Here is a 17,820-nt window from a genome sequence, read left to right on the forward strand (position 1 = left end):
CCTGTACTCTGCTGTAAAACATCACAGGGTTAATTCCTCACTGTGTGTGTTGCCATAAGCTGGTGGCAGACTCGGTGGCATGATCCATCCATCCTTATGGCCACTAAACTTAGTTGGGCAGCTAATGAATATTGGTGCTAACCAGCTAAGTCATGTGACATGACCAGGTTATTGCTCACTGAAATATTTGGTGGGAGATAGCTGTCTGTCCCACCGAATATTAGCAGTTGGTGCTATTTAGCCAGGCAGGAGCCATTCCCGACTAGCTAAATATCAGATGGATTGGAAAGAAGGGTGACCTGAATGTGCAGTTTAAAGAAGCAGGAGAAAACGTCAGGGTCGCTGAAGAAGCGGGAAGGTTAAATGACTTGGCTGAGATCATGCAGAGAGCTGCTCTTAGAGCCAGGTTGCCTTTTTGACTATTATAGAATGAAGAGTTCACTGGAAATGTTTGCTAAAATGAACACTTTCTTGAATGGAAAGAACCATTTAAGCAGCGAGAAGAACTCCTTCTTTTGAAACTACTACTTCTGCATCCTCTTAAACACCGTGTCTGTAACCTCTCCCCTTTCCAAAGAGAAAAGCAGCGATGGATCCGCATAACACTTACCACGCCAGGCCTGGGGTAGGGCACTTTGCCTTCGTATGCAGCCCATTGGTGCTCCGGCCCTTCCTTGTGGGCAAAGGGTCCGTTGAAGACCTCCCAGATGTCAGCCATGCGGTATACACACACTGCAAAGCCCTGGAATACGTTACTGCAAAGGTGGAAAATTAGGCCATGCAGACACCTGACTTCACACTACCTTCCCATTCACTTCCTGCTGCAACACCAAGCACAGACCGCTCCAAAGTACCGAGGGTGATAGGCGCCCATCCTCCGCCCTCGTCCCCTCTCCCCCTGTACCTCTAGTTGTTCACTGCCGCGAGCAACAGGAACTTCAACGTGCTCCTCGCGTGGCACCCGGAAGTGACATCAGCGGGAGAGACGACGTGGATGCAAGGAGCACATTAAAGTTGTTGCCCGTGGCGATGAACAGCTAGAGGTACGAGGGAAGGTGGGGCGCACTCATGGCAAGGGGAGGAGTGGGAAGAAGGGCGGAGAGGAGGAGGGGTGCCAGCGCCCCCACCAACATGGCACCCAGGACGGTCTACCCCCCACCCCCTTTAATGCGCCACTGCTCACATAAGTAGAGACCCCCATTTTTCCCCCCAAAAGGGAAAATGGTTGACTTGAATATAAGAAGGGGGCTTAACATTCAAGTGCCATGCCAGGATCTGCACCCAGTATCCCCTTCCTCACGCCATCCCCTGCCAAGTTCTGCACCCAGCCCCATTTCCTCCCTGCCCTGCCAGGCTCTGCAACCTATCACACCTTCCTTCCCTGTACCCTCTTCCCTCTCTAGTTGTCTAGTGGTAGGACAGGAGGGATCCCTCCCGTCCTGGCTGATACTAACAGTTGCCCCCCCCCTCCCCCCATCGTATACCCTTTCCCTGGTGGTCCAACCATGTATCCCTCCTGCCAATCTCGCAGCCAGTGGCACAGCCTGGCTGGCACGCAAGAGCAAGCTTTATGAGCTCCCGCCCAGCCCTGTGCCACTTCCTGAATGGCTGCTGCGAGAACTGTGAGTCCCGTGATAACTGGCAGCAGCCTTTCAGGGAGCAGTGCAGGGCTGGGCGGGAGCTCAAAAAGCTCGCTCCTGCATGCCGGCCCAGATGCACTGCTGGCTGCGAGATCGGCAGGAGGGGCTCAGCACAGGATACAAAATTGGACCACCAGGGAAAAGGTAAGCGAGGGGGGTGTAAAAATTGTTAGTATCATCCAGGACAGGAGATGAGAAGGATCCCTCCTGTCTTGGCCTAGTCCCGGAGGGTGTCGGGTGGTCACTGGGACGAGACCCCCCCCATTTAAATCTCATCCTATATTTGAATATATACGGTAAGCGGTTTACGGTACTCAAGCATTTTCCCCTAACTATCCCAGCGGGTTCATAGTCTTTCTAATGTACCTGGGGTAGTGGAGAATTAAGTGACTTGCCCAGGTTCACAAGGAGCAGCGTGGGATTTGAACCCATGGCGGACTTTCCTAAGTTGCTAAATACACATGGTGTTCCTTGATGCTGGTAGAAAATAAGGTCTCAGCAATTCCACAGTCAGGGGGCAAAGAAACAGAGAAAAGGAGCAGGGAATAGAGAAAGGAGATTAGAGGGAGGCCATAGTGTCTAAATATTTCCTTTCCAACAGCTAGCAAAATAAACACGAACCGCTTTTAAGAAGCGATCCCCATTCCAGATGTTTTATCTTCCTCCCTTCCCTTTAATTAATTTGTTTTTAATTATGTCATTATTAACTTTCCCCTCCCCCTTTCCCCTCAAGCTCATGTTCGTATTTGTAACTTGTCTATTTAATGTTCACATTTCTCCCCCCTTACAAAAATGTATTTTAACCTTTCATTTTTAGCATTGTAAACCAGCCAGGTGCACGTCGATTGTCGGTATATTAAAATTAATGAAACTTGAAAAGAAGCTAGAAAGGGGGGAAGGACAGAACGAAAGAAAGGAGTAAATTAGACAAGTATTTTAACAATTCATGCTATTAACAAAGTTTTGGTTCCTTTTGAAGGCCTAAAGTAAATTGCAGTTCACAGACTAAAGTTTGGTCTTGAGGACAGAATGTGTTGGAGTAAAGATAGAGTTTAGATGAGACCAGTGAAGGGATTAAGCTAGGAAAGAGTTCTCACCTGATAGTACTAAAAAGGCCATACACCTCGAGATTTGCTCCATCTTTGGTCCTCAGTAAGAAAATATCTTCTATAAAACAAGAGAAGAAAGGAGAAGTGAATTCTGTTCCTGCTTCATTCATCCACCAAAACCAAGGATTCAAGACAAAGTTAGACTAGTTCCTGCAGAACAAGGACATAAGCTGATAGGGCGCTGGTCTTAGACCAGAGGGCCGTCACGTGAGCGGACTGCAGGGCATGATGGACCTCTGGTCTGACCCAGCAGTGGCAATTCTTATGTTCTTATGTAAGGTTGATGAAGGCTCTCAGGTAGAGAATGACAAGAGAAAAAAATTCATCATTGTCCCCGTGGATAACTGCGGGAAACCCTCCCGTGTCATTCTTTAGTATCGATCTCAACCTCATTCTTCAGTGCAAGGCCTGAGGGTCAGGGGCTGGGCCCATTCATACTCTGGTTCTTCCCTCTCTCCTTAAAGAATGACATTGAGATGGTTTCCTGCAGTTATCCGCAGGGACGGGAACGGCGATGAGTTTTGTCTCCATGTCATTCTCTACTCTCAGGTTTCAGTCTCTTGGGGGGTGGGGGGGTAATAAGTGTGTATGAAGATGAGTGTCTTGACTTCTCTGCATTGTGAAATCCATGAGGGATCCTACATGTCTCTGTTCAGTTCCATGAGCAAGTGTTTCTACAGTCACACAGCTATAGTGTTTTTTCTAAGATACCCTGGTGGGTGAATTTTAGATATTACAGTACTGCTAAGGTCTGATTCACCATTTTGAATCCAGGTGCAAATGGAAATCACTTATGCTTCTCATCTCACTAGATACCCAGGATCCCCCAGTAAGTCCCAAGGAAAGATGGAGAATTGGGGCTTTGATGGTTGAGGAGTTTGCTTTTTTTTCAAGGGGTGGTACAGATTGTCATGCTGTTGGGAGAGAATGGCTGGACAAGCAGCTGGTTAGGGGGAATAGATTTTAATGGTGCCAGGATTTTGAGTTCTGAATTTGTTGGGGGGGGGGAATTGGGGGAAGGTTGATGCTGTAGGTGCATCAATTTTAAGAAGTTGCAGATATGGAAACCTGAGATAAAGGACACTTTTTCTCCACATGCAAGTTTTTTTAAATGTCTGCTCCTGCCGGACGTGCTAGCAAATGCACACGGATTCCTGCATGTCCTTATAGTTTTTTAGAAAAAGCTCTGCATTTGACAAAATCTTTTAGAAAATACCATAGGATTTGTGAATATCCTGATCGGGACCTCTCAGTTCTCATCGCAACCTTCTAAATAAAATGGGAACATCACAATGCTAAAACAATTGTAAAAACCCAACCAAAAACTCCAACAGATCAGTCTTTGTGGGGGAGTATTCTAGTGAAGATTGTGCCCTTAAATCGGTGCATTCAGGACTGGCCCAGGCTTCTAAGACTACGAGTTTATAGCCAAAGGGGATCTGCATTCTGCAGGTAGAGGAGGTCATTTTATAACATGGAATCTATAAAAATTCCCTTGAAATGCGTCTTAGCAGCTTATTCATCAGACCTTATGTATAGGTCGCAATTTCTATGTTACCCTCCGGATGTTTTTTCCCTTAAATGTATCTTTATCTTCTTTAAAGATTGTAGTTCACCCCTATTTCGTTTTGTATCGATAATTATTTGTACGTATACATTGTACGTTTATTTGTATAAAATTGTTTTATTTTTTTGTCTCCTTTTTTTAAATTCTTTATTCATTTTATAATTCACAAGTGTACAGTAAATATCAAACAATTAGAATACAATACCACTTGAAAATCTACCATATCATACAACAAAAAGATATAACCCCCACCCCCTCCCACTTCCATATACAACAAAACATATACCATATGAATATAATATCTTATCATTCATATATATTATTAATAGAAATCCAACTCCCCCCCTCCGATCCACATGTAAGAATTAAAATTGGGATAAGTGTAAATTATTCATTAGAATAATTTAAAAATGGCCCCCACACATCCTTAAATTTCTTATAGTAACCTTTTTGAACTGCCAACGCTCTTTCCATTTTAAACACATGACATACTGAATTCCACCAGAAGCAATAATTCAACCTTGTACAATCTTTCCAGTTATATGTTATTTGTTGAATGGCAACTCCTGTCAATATCATCAAAAGCTTATTATTATTAGCAGATATTTTTTTGTCTCCTAATTTTAAACCGTCATACGCATTGAAGTATTTGACATTGTGTACCGTATTTTCGCGGATATAACGCGCGCGTTATACGTGATTTTACGTACCGCGCATACCCCTCGCGCGTTATATGCCTGAGCGCGGTATACAAAAGTTTTTAAACATAGTTCCCACCCCGCCCGACGCCCGATTCACCCCCCCAGCAGGACCGCTCGCACCCCCACCCCGAACGACCGCTCGCACGCGCTCCCACCCGCACCCGCATCCACGATCGGAGCAAGAGGGAGCCCAAGCCCTCTTGCCCGGCCGACTCCCCGACGTCCGATACATCCCCCCCCCCGGCAGGACCACTCGCACCCTCACCCCGAAGGACCGCCGACTCCCCAAAAATATCGGGCCAGGAGGAAGCCCAAACCCTCCTGGCCACGGCGACCCCCTAACCCCACCCCGCACTACATTACGGGCAGGAGGGATCCCAGGCCCTCCTGCCCTCGACGCAAACCCCCTCCCCCCAACGACCGCCCCCCCCAAGAACCTCCGCCCGTCCCCCAGCCGACCCGCGACCCCCCTGGCCGACCCCCACGACACCCCCACCCGCCTTCCCCGTACTTTGTGTAGTTGGGCCAGAAGGGAGCCCAAACCCTCCTGGCCACGGTGACCCCCTAACCCCACCCCGCACTACATTACGGGCAGGAGGGATCCCAGGCCCTCCTGCCCTCGACGCAAACCCCCCTCCCTCCAACGACCGCCCCCCCCAAGAACCTCCGACCGACCCGCGACCCCCCTGGCCGACCCCCCCACCCCCCTTCCCCGTACCTTTGGAAGTTGGCCGGACAGACGGGATCCAAACCCGCCTGTCCGGCAGGCAGCCAACGAAGGAATGAGGCCGGATTGGCCCATCCGTCCTAAAGCTCCGCCTACTGGTGGGGCCTAAGGCGCGTGGGCCAATCAGAATAGGCCCTGGAGCCTTAGGTCCCACCTGGGGGCGCGGCCTGAGGCACATGGGCCAAACCCGACCATGTGTCTCAGGCCGCGCCCCCAGGTGGGACCTAAGGCTCCAGGGCCTATTCTGATTGGCCCACGCGCCTTAGGCCCCACCAGTAGGCGGAGCTTTAGGACGGATGGGCCAATCCGGCCTCATTCCTTCGTTGGCTGCCTGCCGGACAGGCGGGTTTGGCTCCCGTCTGTCCGGCCAACTTCCAAAGGTACGGGGAAGGGGGGTGGGGGGGTCGGCCAGGGGGGTCGCGGGTCGGTCGGAGGTTCTTGGGGGGGGGCGGTCGTTGGAGGGAGGGGGGTTTGCGTCGAGGGCAGGAGGGCCTGGGATCCCTCCTGCCCGTAATGTAGTGCGGGGTGGGGTTAGGGGGTCGCCGTGGCCAGGAGGGTTTGGGCTCCCTTCTGGCCCAACTACACAAAGTACGGGGAAGGCGGGTGGGGGTGTCGTGGGGGTCGGCCAGGGGGGTCGCGGGTCGGCTGGGGGACGGGCGGAGGTTCTTGGGGGGGGGCGGTCGTTGGGGGGAGGGGGTTTGCGTCGAGGGCAGGAGGGCCTGGGATCCCTCCTGCCCGTAATGTAGTGCGGGGTGGGGTTAGGGGGTCGCCGTGGCCAGGAGGATTTGGGCTCCCTCCTGGCCCAATATTGTCGGGGAGTCGGCGGTCCTTCGGGGTGGGGGTGCGAGTGGTCCTGCCGAGGGGGGAGAAGAATCGGACGTCGAGGGGGGGCATCAGGCTTTCAGAATGGGGACAGGACTTCAAGGGGGGACAGGCAGATCTTCAAGGGGGACAGGCAGACCTTCAAGGGGGGACAGGACTTCAAGGGGGACAGGCACGGAGAGGCGGGGCAGTGCACCGAAAGTCAGGGCGGGTGAACGGTGAGTCGGGGCAACCAGAGGAGAGTCGGGGCAGTGCACCGAAAGTCAGGGTGAGTCGGGGCAACCAGAGGAGAGTCGGGGAGGGCGAAAGGAGAGTCGGGGTGGCCAGAGGAGAGTCGGGGAGAGCGAAAGGAGAGTCGGGGTGGCCAGAGGAGAGTCGGGCAGCATGCGCGTTATATGCCTGAGCGCGGTATAGAAAAGTTTTTGTACATATCATCGTGATTTCTGCGCGCTATACCCCTGTGCGCGTTTTACAATGGTGCGCGTTATATCCGCGAAAATACGGTATACAACAAACTTTTAATAAACTTGATTATATATAGTATGCTCCCAGAACTATCCTCACTAGCACACAGATACTGTCATACTAATTTCTACCTGTCTGAGTGAGGCAGGTGCAAATATGCGTAAGCATGCATATACGTTTTTTGTAAAGAAGTATGTGCATCACAACTGCTCCTAAACTCCACCTCCAGGAACACCAGGATGTATATCATAAAATGGAGGAACGACTTAGAAATGGAGAAAAATGGGCTATATCATGATGTAACAAAATTAACCCAAGAACGGCGCAAGCTATTTCTTGCAATGAGAGATGAGACAAAGAGATTGGGTGCTACCTTTATGTTAAACCTACCCCTGCAAGTGTATTATTAAATATGAGTTTGAAATATATTTTTTACGTGCCCGATCAGCTAAAATCCTTAAAACATCATAGCAGCCTTCCTGCCTACCATAAGGCAAAGAAATGGCAGATGAAGTTCAATGTGGAGTAATGCAAAGTAATGCATTTAGGCAGTAAGAATAAGGAATACGAGTATAGAATGTCAGGTGCAATTCTGGGTAAGAGCGAACAAGAAAAGGATAGATAGGACCCTGAAACCGTCGGCACAATGCATGGCAGCAGCAAAGAAAGCAAATAGAATGTTAGGCATGATAAAGAAAGGGATCACGAGCAGATCGGAGAAAGTCATAATGCCGCTTTATAGAGCAATGGTCAGACCCCACTTGAAATATTGCATCCAACATTGGTCCCCCAACCTAAAGAAGGATATAAAACTGCTGGAGAGGGTGCAGAGACGAGCAACGAAGCTAATAAAAGGTATGGAGAACTTGGAATACGAGGAACGACTTAATGAAACTGGGATTGTTCTCCCTTGAGAAAAGAAGACTGCGAGAGGATATGTTCAAGACCTTCAAAATATTGAAAGGAATCGACAAAATAGAGCAGAAAAAATTATTTACATTGTCCAACTTGACACGGACAAGAGGACACGGAATGAAGCTAAGGTGGGGACAGGTTCAGGACAAATATCAGGAAATTCTGCTTCACGCAGAGAGTGGTGGACACCTGGAATGCCCTCCCAGAGGAGGTTATTGCGGAATCGACCGTCCTAGGTTTCAAAAGCAAACTGGATGCACATCTCCTTACGAGAGGCATAGAGGGATATGGGTGACTAAAATTACGCCTGGTATACACCGGGAAGGGTCTCCGCGTGTGCAGATCACCGGACTTGATGGACCGAAGGTTTGATCCGGAGATGGCGCTTCTTATGTTCTTAAGCCTAATGTTTTTATCAAAGAAAAGAAGCAAGTATAGTTGGAATGAAGGGTTACTTATCTTCGCAGTCTGGAGCATTCCATCTATACTTGCTTCTTTTCTTTGATAAAAACATTAGGCTTTTGGTAGGCAGGAAGGCTGCTATGATGTTTTAAGCCTAAGCTTTTGAAATCCGTGACTCCTACACTTCTCCCTCTGTATTCACTGTGATAGGGGATGAACAGAACCGCAAATACAGAAAAACCGTGAATAACTTTTTCATATGTTATTTGCTGGGTTTTTTATTGAAAACCATCGTGAATATGGGGAAACCGCGAATAACATGGTGGGAGACCTGGCCCGTTCCTGAAGGAGAGGCAAAACACGGTGAAGAAAGTGCCGGGAATCATTGATTTTCTCTGTAAAAGCTTAGAATCAGCGATTTCTCTACGCAAGCTGATGTAATTTGGGGGGAGGAGCCAGCAAGCTAAAAACCGTGAATAATCGAAACCGTGAATCCTGAAACCACGAATATGGAGGGAGAAGTGTATATCCCAAGCTGTTTGGCTTTCACTGAACACTTAAAAAAAAAAAGTTATGTTAATTTGATGATGTATTTAATTATTAATCCTCTATAGTGAAGAATATAGAAAAGCATTAGCGTTATATCTGTTTTATTAGAATGTTTTGATGTGTGATTATTAGGTGTTTCGTAAGTATTATGCTGACATTGTATTCTATCTTATTTGAATTTCAGCATTGTTAAGAAGTATATTTTTGAAACCGTTTTATGGTAAGTAAGTCTCATTATTAAGTTTCAGTTTGCTGATTTCAAATTTACCTCATTCATTGTATGTATGGGTAATATTTTGGTCATTTGACTTTTGTTATGCTGTTAATAAAATTTTAAGTTTTATGTTGAGCTGCACTTGCTGTCCACCGCCTTGGCCAAATCTCTTTATAAAAGGCGGTTAATAAATCCCAGTAAATAAAGTGGGTATCAGAGCATCATCTTGGGATGACTGGAAGTTGAACCCTGCTTTCCCTACTCTTAATTAAGCCTTACGGCTTTAACCGCCAAGCTACTTCTTGCTCTCAACTTTGTCTGAGCTTCTTCGTATCTCATGAGCCCAACAGATAAACTAAACACCATCCCCTTCGTTCTGTAACACGTGGCCTAAATTTAAGCACCTTTTGTATCATTGACACGAGTAAGTGAACTCTTACATGTATAAATGGCAGTAATGCAAGGAGGCATTCAGAGGGGGAGGGGCAGTGGTGAAGGAAGGTGCCGTTTACACGGGGGGCACCAGCGTCTCTCGTGCCCCTCCCCCCCCTCACATACCTCTTGAAATGTTCATGAGCAGCATTTTCCACTTGCTGCTCACACCGACCTCGGCTCCCTTCCGACGTCACTTCCTGATCGCGGAACCAGGATGCGACATCAGAAGGGAGCTGAGGCCGGCACAAGCAGCAGGTGGAAGACGCTGCATGCGCCGGTGAACATTTGAAGAGGTACGTTGGGCAGGGAGGCACTCAAGCAGTAAGGAAGAATGGGGAGTACAAGGCACAGGGGTGCTGGGTGCTACCTCCCCAGGCATCAACCTCCCTCGCTAGGGCAAGGGGCATAGTCGACATTTACACTGGCAGCTTAGAGAGAATACAACTATACGGAGACCTTGTATAAATGGGTGTTTCCACATTTAGGCACAGCAATGCTGGTTTACACTAGTATTCTATCACATATTTAAGTATTCTTATAGAATACGCTCACTGACCACACACATATGGTGCCGTTATAAAAATCGCCTCTCGTGTGAGGTAAGTAAAGCAGGAGAAAGACACTGCAGAGATGTTTACACTCTCTGGGGTGCCTTTACAGGAGTCTTACCTAGCTCATCAAAATGCGTATCTATCCCACCAGGCCCAGGCACAGAGCAGACCAGCCGCGCCTTGTTGAAGGTGCTCCATTTGTTTACCAGAACTCTCTGACCTCCGGCATCGTTCTGCAAGGAGAATAAACAAGGGTGACACAGGGCAGATTTAAGAAAGTGTGCCACAAGCTAGGCACAAAATGTATGGGGCACTAAGGCCTTGATTCTGTAAATGACGCCTATAGTTAAGCGCCTAGATCAGCACGCCCTGCTGATCTAGACGTCTAATTTAATTATTTAAGTGTCGATAATTTACAACTAGCTCCTTGTAATTAAAGTAAATTGTACTTAATTGGCTGGTAGGCATAGGGTTGCAAAATTTTCCAATCGGTACCCTTAGACCCGCCCCCAGAACCACCAAGTTCCACCCACCCCAACCCCCCCATCCCCACCCCGCCTGCCCAATGCGATTTGAGGAAGCTTTTCAAAACCCGGACAAAGTGCCGGGTTTTGAAAAGCCATCCGGGCCTGTCCTCAAAAGGAGGACATATCCGGTAAAATCAGACGTCTGGTAACCCTAGGCAGGTGCCTAACAGTTCTACGTAGGCACCTCGTCCAAGGTGCCTGCCAGAAAGTCGATATGGGCATGTTATTCACATAGGCCCCTGCTCTGGACTTAGGCGTGCTCATTTAGGCCCAGAAACCCCTGGCATAAGTAGGGTGCTCCTAAGGTTAGGATGCCTATCGACACCTAAGCCTACTTTAGGCACTACTAGGCTCGATTCTATAAAATGCGCCTAACTTTTAGAATCACGCTTAGCAATGCGCTCCTCGGTGCCTAAGTTTTAGGTCCATTTATAGAACTGGTGCATAAGCGTCAATGCTATAATAGTAACTGCCCACAAAATTGTTCTTAGAGAATAGAACTTAAATCCGCATATATGCGCCTAGCTTTCGGCTCACAGCTGCAAGGCATCCCCCTGATCCAACCATGGGCATGCCTTTTTTATGGCTGCGATACAACCCAGATTCTCTAAATGGTGCTGGTTTTCTAGATGCCGGTAGGCGCCCAAACTCAATAAAAAATGCTGTTGAAATGACGTTTTTAACTGAGTTTCAAGGTGCCTAAAACATTTTTTAAAAAAAAATTGGTAACAGGTGGCATATATATATTTTTAAAATAAATAAATAAAGCTCCTCTGCCTGCACAGAATACTAATACAGTCCATCAGTTTATAGAGACAGGAATGAGCGTGCAGAGTCCTGACTGGGTCTAAACCCTTCTCTCTCTCTATGAAGTACACAAGGTCTTTAGTCCTAGAATGATCTAGAAGAGGGGAGGGCATTGAGGGCCAGAATCCAGCCGGGTTTTCAGGATTTCCCCAATGAATATGCATGAGATCTATTTGCATGCGCCGCCTCCCATTGTATGCAAATGGATGTCATGCACATTCATTGGGGAAACGCTAAAAACCCAACTGGATTCCGGCCCTGGTTGCCCACCCCTGATCTAGAATGATCAAACCCTGTTATCTGTGAGTGTTAATTCAGGATACGCACGTTTTCATTTAGGAAGTTAAACAGTACTATGCAATTGCCACTGTAACCCATCTAATTATCATTATGCAGCTCGTTTGTCCAAATATTATGCATGTTAACTTGTAACCTGTTCTGAGCTCCATGGGGAGGAAGGGATATCAAATTAATTGAATAAATAAAGGAAGGAATGCATTGCTGAATCCCTTTGGTTGTTCTTGTGGAATGACAGTGGTGGGAGGAGTCTCGGCTCATCCCATAAAGCGTCACAGGATGACCACTGCCTAGAGTGGATGACAAACAGCTGCTGAATCAAAGCTAACAGATGTTTCTCCCTTGACTTCTCCTGAGGTCACCGGGGTGTGCTAGCGTACACATTGCAATGACAAGGCTGGGAATTGAGTGGCTATCTTCGAGCATTCTTACAGTTCTCTAATGGCACCCCCTGAATCAAACTGTGCAATGATGTCATTCCCCTATCAGCCCCCTAATCACTACCAGACCAGAAGATGTAAACTGAGCACAGATGATTGCGACACTGTACCATCCCACTCAAACATCCTAACATTATATACAAGACTGGGTTGAACAGCTAATGCCTTCATTCCCACTGCATTTAAATGATCAGTGTACCAATGTTTACACCAGTCTTTGCACATGGTTTTCTAGTGCACTAATCTCCTTATTGCACAAAAAATTGGGCCCCAAACCCAAGCTCAGCCTCTTCACTTTATTTGACAAAATGAATTTTTCATGGCCAACGATTGATAGAGCCAATCTTTGCATCTTTTAATGTTACACTCATACCATCAATAGCAGTCCTGGAAAATCTGTCCATAACCTCAGAGGCAGGCATTGTGCCAAAGCACGGGCCATGCCTGGTCGTCGTTAACGATAAACTTTGCCTTCATATCTACTTCCGGCTGAATGCACTTTGGCCCCGACTCTATAAAAGAGGCCTAAAGTTAAGTACTTTGTCCGGGTTTTGAAAAGCTTCCAACAAATCACCGTTGGGCAGGATGCCCTCCTGCCTGATGAGAGCAGGCGGAGGAAGGGGAGGGTCAGGGGCTAGGGTGGGATTGGGGACGGAACTGGGGTGGAACTGGGAGGGCGGGTCTAAGGGTTCCAGATTTTCCATTTGGAAAATCTGGTAACCCTAAATCTAGACACCTAATTTAATTAATTAAAAAGCTTAATCATAGAAGATAACAAGTAACTACCACCTCATAATTGGCTTAAATTAAAATTAATTGGATGGTAGGAGTCTACCACTTCCATGTAGGTGCCTAGTCCAAGGTAGCTATCAGAAAGTAGACATGGCAAAGGGGTGGATCTTGGTCGTGTTTTGCGTGTAGGCACATAAAGAGGACTTAGGCATTGATAGGAACCTAAATTAGGCACCAGTATTTAGACCAAGAAAACCCTGGCATAAATAGAGGGCACCTAAGTTTACTTTAGGCATTGCCAGGTGCAAGTCTATGGGAGCCTATCACTCCTTTTTATTTGAAACTCCATTGGTTGCCGATTGAGTCGAGAATTCTGTTCAAATTTTCCTATATTTGTTATAAACCAGTTTCTGGTTTGTTACCAGGTTATCTTGTGTCTCATTTTCCTTTGAGTCACACCAAAAAGACCACACGTAGAGTGCACTTGTTTTCATATCCCTCCATAAAATCCTGTCGTTATAAGAAGTTCCTTGAGAGAACCCTCTCATTTCAAGCCGCTAAATTGAATGTATGGCTTAGAAAAATGATGTTCGAGGTCTCTTCCTATCTTGATTTTAGAAAATTGTTAAAGACTCAACTCTTTGACAGGCTGGTATCTTCATGCATTCTGCTTCATTTTTTCAATCAAGTTCCTTATATTCAACTTGATGTATTTGATCTGTTCTATGTATTACTTCTTTCCCTGCCATGCCGGTATTTTCTGCATTATATTGTAAATGCTTTTCGTCTTTATCTGCTTTTAAGTCCATTATTCTAATTTGTATTTTATCTGTATCCCATGTATTAGCTCACCTTGTTGTGAACCACCTAGAACTTTTTCGGTATGGCGGTATATAAGAATAAAATTATTATTATTATTATTAATATAAACTGCACCTAACAAGACTGACACACACTAAAGGGGAAATTCTAAAACTGGTGCCTATGTTCATTGAAGAACACCGTTAGAAACAGCAAAAAAAAAACAACAAAAAACAGCAAGGTTGAAGCGCCTACCCTACGTAGGCTCTTTAGGCCACCGAATGCCAAAGTAGGCGTGACCAATGCCAGAAGTAGTGTTAGGCGGCCTAAAGCACCTACTCGGGCACAATTCATGCAAAGATAAGCGCCGGTAGGGCAGGCTCAGAAAACACTGGCCTACGTTTCCGGGGCCAGTCTTTCGCACAGGCGCAATTGACATGCGATCGGCAGCCGCCAATATCGTCGCCAGTTACAGAATCTGGGCATAAGTGCCACTTTCCTCGGTGCCTCTGTTTTACACGACATTTAAAGAATCGAGGCCCTTATGTGTGTATTAGAGACTCTTTATGGCAGAGTATTATGAATCGTTTTGAATTTGTCATTTCCTTGGCATCTTTGAAAAAATCAACCAGCTCCAATCTGCATATGAGCACCGAGTTAAAGTGTGGGGGAACAGGCACAAGTCCACGTGGCTTCGCAGCGTCTCACTTCTGTCCCTGAACTTTGATCCCTAACATTACTCTGTTCCCTACTTCAACCCCAAACACTACAAAGCCAGAAATAAAACGTCAAATAACTTGACTTACCACACAGATTCTCCCAACTCGACTGTAGATGGCACGATTTTTGCCCTCTGACTCTGCAGCCTTCTCGGTGAAGAAGAAGTAAACTTTGTCATTATCCCGGTCATCGTTGTCAGGGATGAGGTACGCTGCGAGAAACTTTGGATCTGTGCGGGAAAGACACTGACTGTCACTTTAGTGGAAGACACATGGACTGAAATACATGCACATGCATACAGGTATATGAAGACATATCCCGTGCATTTACAACCACAAATAGTAATGATTTCTCACTCCAGCTCAGCCTGTAGAGCAGGGGTGTGAAAGTCCCTCCTCGAGGGCCGCAATCCAGTCGGGTTTTCAGGATTTCCCCAATGAATATGCATGAGATCTATTTGCATGCACTGCTTTCATTGTATGTTAATCTCATGCATATTCATTGGGGAAATCCTGAAAACCCGACTGGATTGCGGCCCTTGAGGAGGGACTTTGACACCCCTGCTGCAGAGAGAGAGGCTGCATAGAGTAGGCTTGGAAATTGGGTACAGTTGAGGTTCCTCTAAAGAAAAAATGGGGAGGTGGGGGAAAAGGGGGGAGGGCCTTGACCACACGAGTGCGACACTCTCCGAGGTGGTAGAGGTCCCGCAGGACCCCAGTTCAGTCTGACCAGAAAATAGGGGCAGATATAAAAAGATCACTGCCTAACCTTTCCAACAGACCCTGCCCAGGCCTAACAGAAGATTGCACAGGCTTACCACCTCCACTTGCTAGAGACTGAGAACAGACTGATTCTATGAGGGACTGTACAGCCCATTTGTACTGTAAGAATTCTCAGTCTCCACCTGGTGGCAGAGGAGCAAAAACCCATCCGTCTGTGCTGGTCTAGAGGGATGATAAAAAATGATGATTTCTCACCCCGGCTCAGCCTGTAGAGCAGGGGTCTCAAAGTCCCTCCTCGAGGGCCGCAATCCAGGGTTTTCAGGATTTTCCCAATGAACATGCATGAGATCTATTTGCATGCACTGCTTTCATTGTATGCTAATAGATCTCGTGCATATTCATTGGGGAAATCCTGAAAACCCGACTGGATTGCGGCCCTCGAGGAGGGACTTTGAGATCCCTGCTGTAGAGAGAGAGGCTGCATAGAGTAGGCTTGGCAATTGGGATGAGATAGTAATAGGATGCCCGGTAGACTTCTGGTGGTGTCAGGGCAATGGGTGAAAGGGTCAGATCAAATACTGACAAGAGTGTTAATGGGATGGGGGCAAAAGTTGCTGTCAACCTCCAATAAACATATCAGTTATGTGAAGAAAACCACGCATTTCAAAGTTGTCTGTTATGGCAAAAGGATGGATATGAGAATACACAAGAGGGATGACTAGGAAACAGAAATATTAGGAAGGCTTTCAGCACAGATGCTTACAGCTTAGGAAATGAAATCTTAGTCTTGTAAGTCCCAGTGGCTAAGTCAGAACTTTTGTGGTTATGCAGCTATGCATTTGTTAGAACTGATCCTTTCATTTTTGTTCAGTGCCTTTATTGTTGTTAAAATGTCTGACGCTTCATATAAGTTATTTTATTTCAGAATTTATCGTAAGAGTCCTTTATGGTTTTTCTATTTTGAATTTATTACCCTTGTTCACAGTCTACCACATGTGTTTCTATATAATCCACTGAGCTTGAAGTTTGATTCTTTAAGTGAAGAACATAAGAGTTGCCATACTGGAACACAAGAAGGTCCTTCAAGCCTTTTTATTCTGTTTCCAACAGTGTCCAATCCAGGTCACAAGTAGCTGGCAAGATCCCAAAAGATTAAAACAGATTTTATGCTACTTACCATAGAAACACGAGGCAGTGGATTTTCCCAAGTCCATCTTAATAATGGCTTATGGCCTTTTCTTTTAGGAAATGATCTAAACCCTTTTTAAACTCTGCTATGCTAACTGCTTTCACCACATTCTCTGGCAATGAATTCCAGAGTTTAATTACAAGTTGAATGAAGAAATGTTTTCTCCAGTTTGTTTTCAATCTACTACTTCGTAGTTTTATTTTGTGTCTCCCTAGTCCTAGTATTTTTGGAAAGAATGAACGAGCAAATCACACCTACCATTCCACTAGGTATTTTATAGACCTCTTATCATATCTCCCCTGAGCCTTCTCTTTTCCAAGCTGAAGATCCCTAGCCCTTTTAGCCTTTTCTCATGGGGAAGTTGTCCTATCCCCTTTATAAGTTTCATTGCCATTTGCAGTAAGAGAGAATCTTTTGTTCTCCTATTTGTTGAACAACTTTAACCCAAGATCCTTCTTAGTGGCCACATGCTGTTCTTTTTTTTGTGTGTAAATATCTTTATTAGCAATTGCAAAGGGAACATACAACCAGAAAGGGGGAAAGCAGATAAAAGCATAACAGCCAGGGAAATGAACAAGCGAAAGAACATGACAACAGATGAGTCATAGTACAAAACAAAACAAAAAACCCTCGATTGAATGCCCAACACAATTGACATTTTAAGTAGCAGAAAACCACCAAGCAAACACAAGCAAACCCCTAACACCCGGCCTCAAGTCACAACAATCATGCATCAGACACCCCCACATTCATATCCCCCAAACAAGCAAACACACAGGGGAGAGAAAAGGAAAGAGCGGCAACCGCCCCAAGAGGAATCACATGCTGTTCTAATTCAGTTCTAAATTTGATTAATGAGAAGTCATCAACAATATTGTTATTGCCATTTATTTGCAGGGGTTATATCCGTCTCTTCTTAATGTAGTTGTAAGGGTTGTTTGTTTGTTGATGTTATCGTGGATGTTTCATTGCAAGCCACTGTACATAAATACATGAAAAAATAACATGCAGCAAAGATATAATCCAGCTTGAAGAAGAGACGGCTCGAGGGTGATATGATAGAGGTCTACAAAATACTGAGTGGAGTGGAAAGGTAGATGTGAACCACTTGTTTACTAAGTAGTAGATTGAAAACAAACTAGAGAAAAGTGTGTGTGGGGGTGATCAGAGGAGGGAGGCTGATGGCCCCAGTAGAGTAAGTGAAGAGGGCCCCCCTCAGAAAATATATACACTATGAAAGATTTGTGAGAGCAGGGTTTTGCTTCACTGTAAACGTTAGAATAGCGTTTTTGCTGTAGAAACATACGAGTTTAATTTCTCTGCTCTGATAAGAAAAGTACAGCCCTGTTAGAACTGCTTGTTTATGAAATACACTGCTTGGACATTTGCAGAAACCTTGAGGCTACAGAGGTTATTAGTTATTAAGCAGGGTTGAAAGAGATAGAGAATTAAGATTTGCCTTTAGGATCAGAGGCCTTTAGATGCAAA

At 46.1% G+C, this 17,820-nt stretch overlaps 1 protein-coding gene across 1 annotated transcript in view; it reads right to left on the reverse strand.

Moving 5' to 3' along the window:
- SEMA3G (semaphorin 3G) overlaps positions 1-17,820 on the reverse strand; it is a 194,815-nt gene that overhangs the window by 40,806 nt on the left and 136,189 nt on the right. The window contains exons 7-10 of the mRNA XM_033926687.1: positions 14,508-14,650; positions 10,216-10,330; positions 2,738-2,807; positions 611-755 (exon numbers count right to left, since the gene is read on the reverse strand). Coding sequence (XP_033782578.1) covers positions 611-755; positions 2,738-2,807; positions 10,216-10,330; positions 14,508-14,650 — 473 coding nt within the window. The remainder of the gene's footprint in view (positions 1-610; positions 756-2,737; positions 2,808-10,215; positions 10,331-14,507; positions 14,651-17,820) is intronic.

This window comes from Geotrypetes seraphini, chromosome 17 (assembly GCF_902459505.1).
Source record: "Geotrypetes seraphini chromosome 17, aGeoSer1.1, whole genome shotgun sequence".
NCBI classification, from domain to species: domain Eukaryota; kingdom Metazoa; phylum Chordata; class Amphibia; order Gymnophiona; family Dermophiidae; genus Geotrypetes; species Geotrypetes seraphini.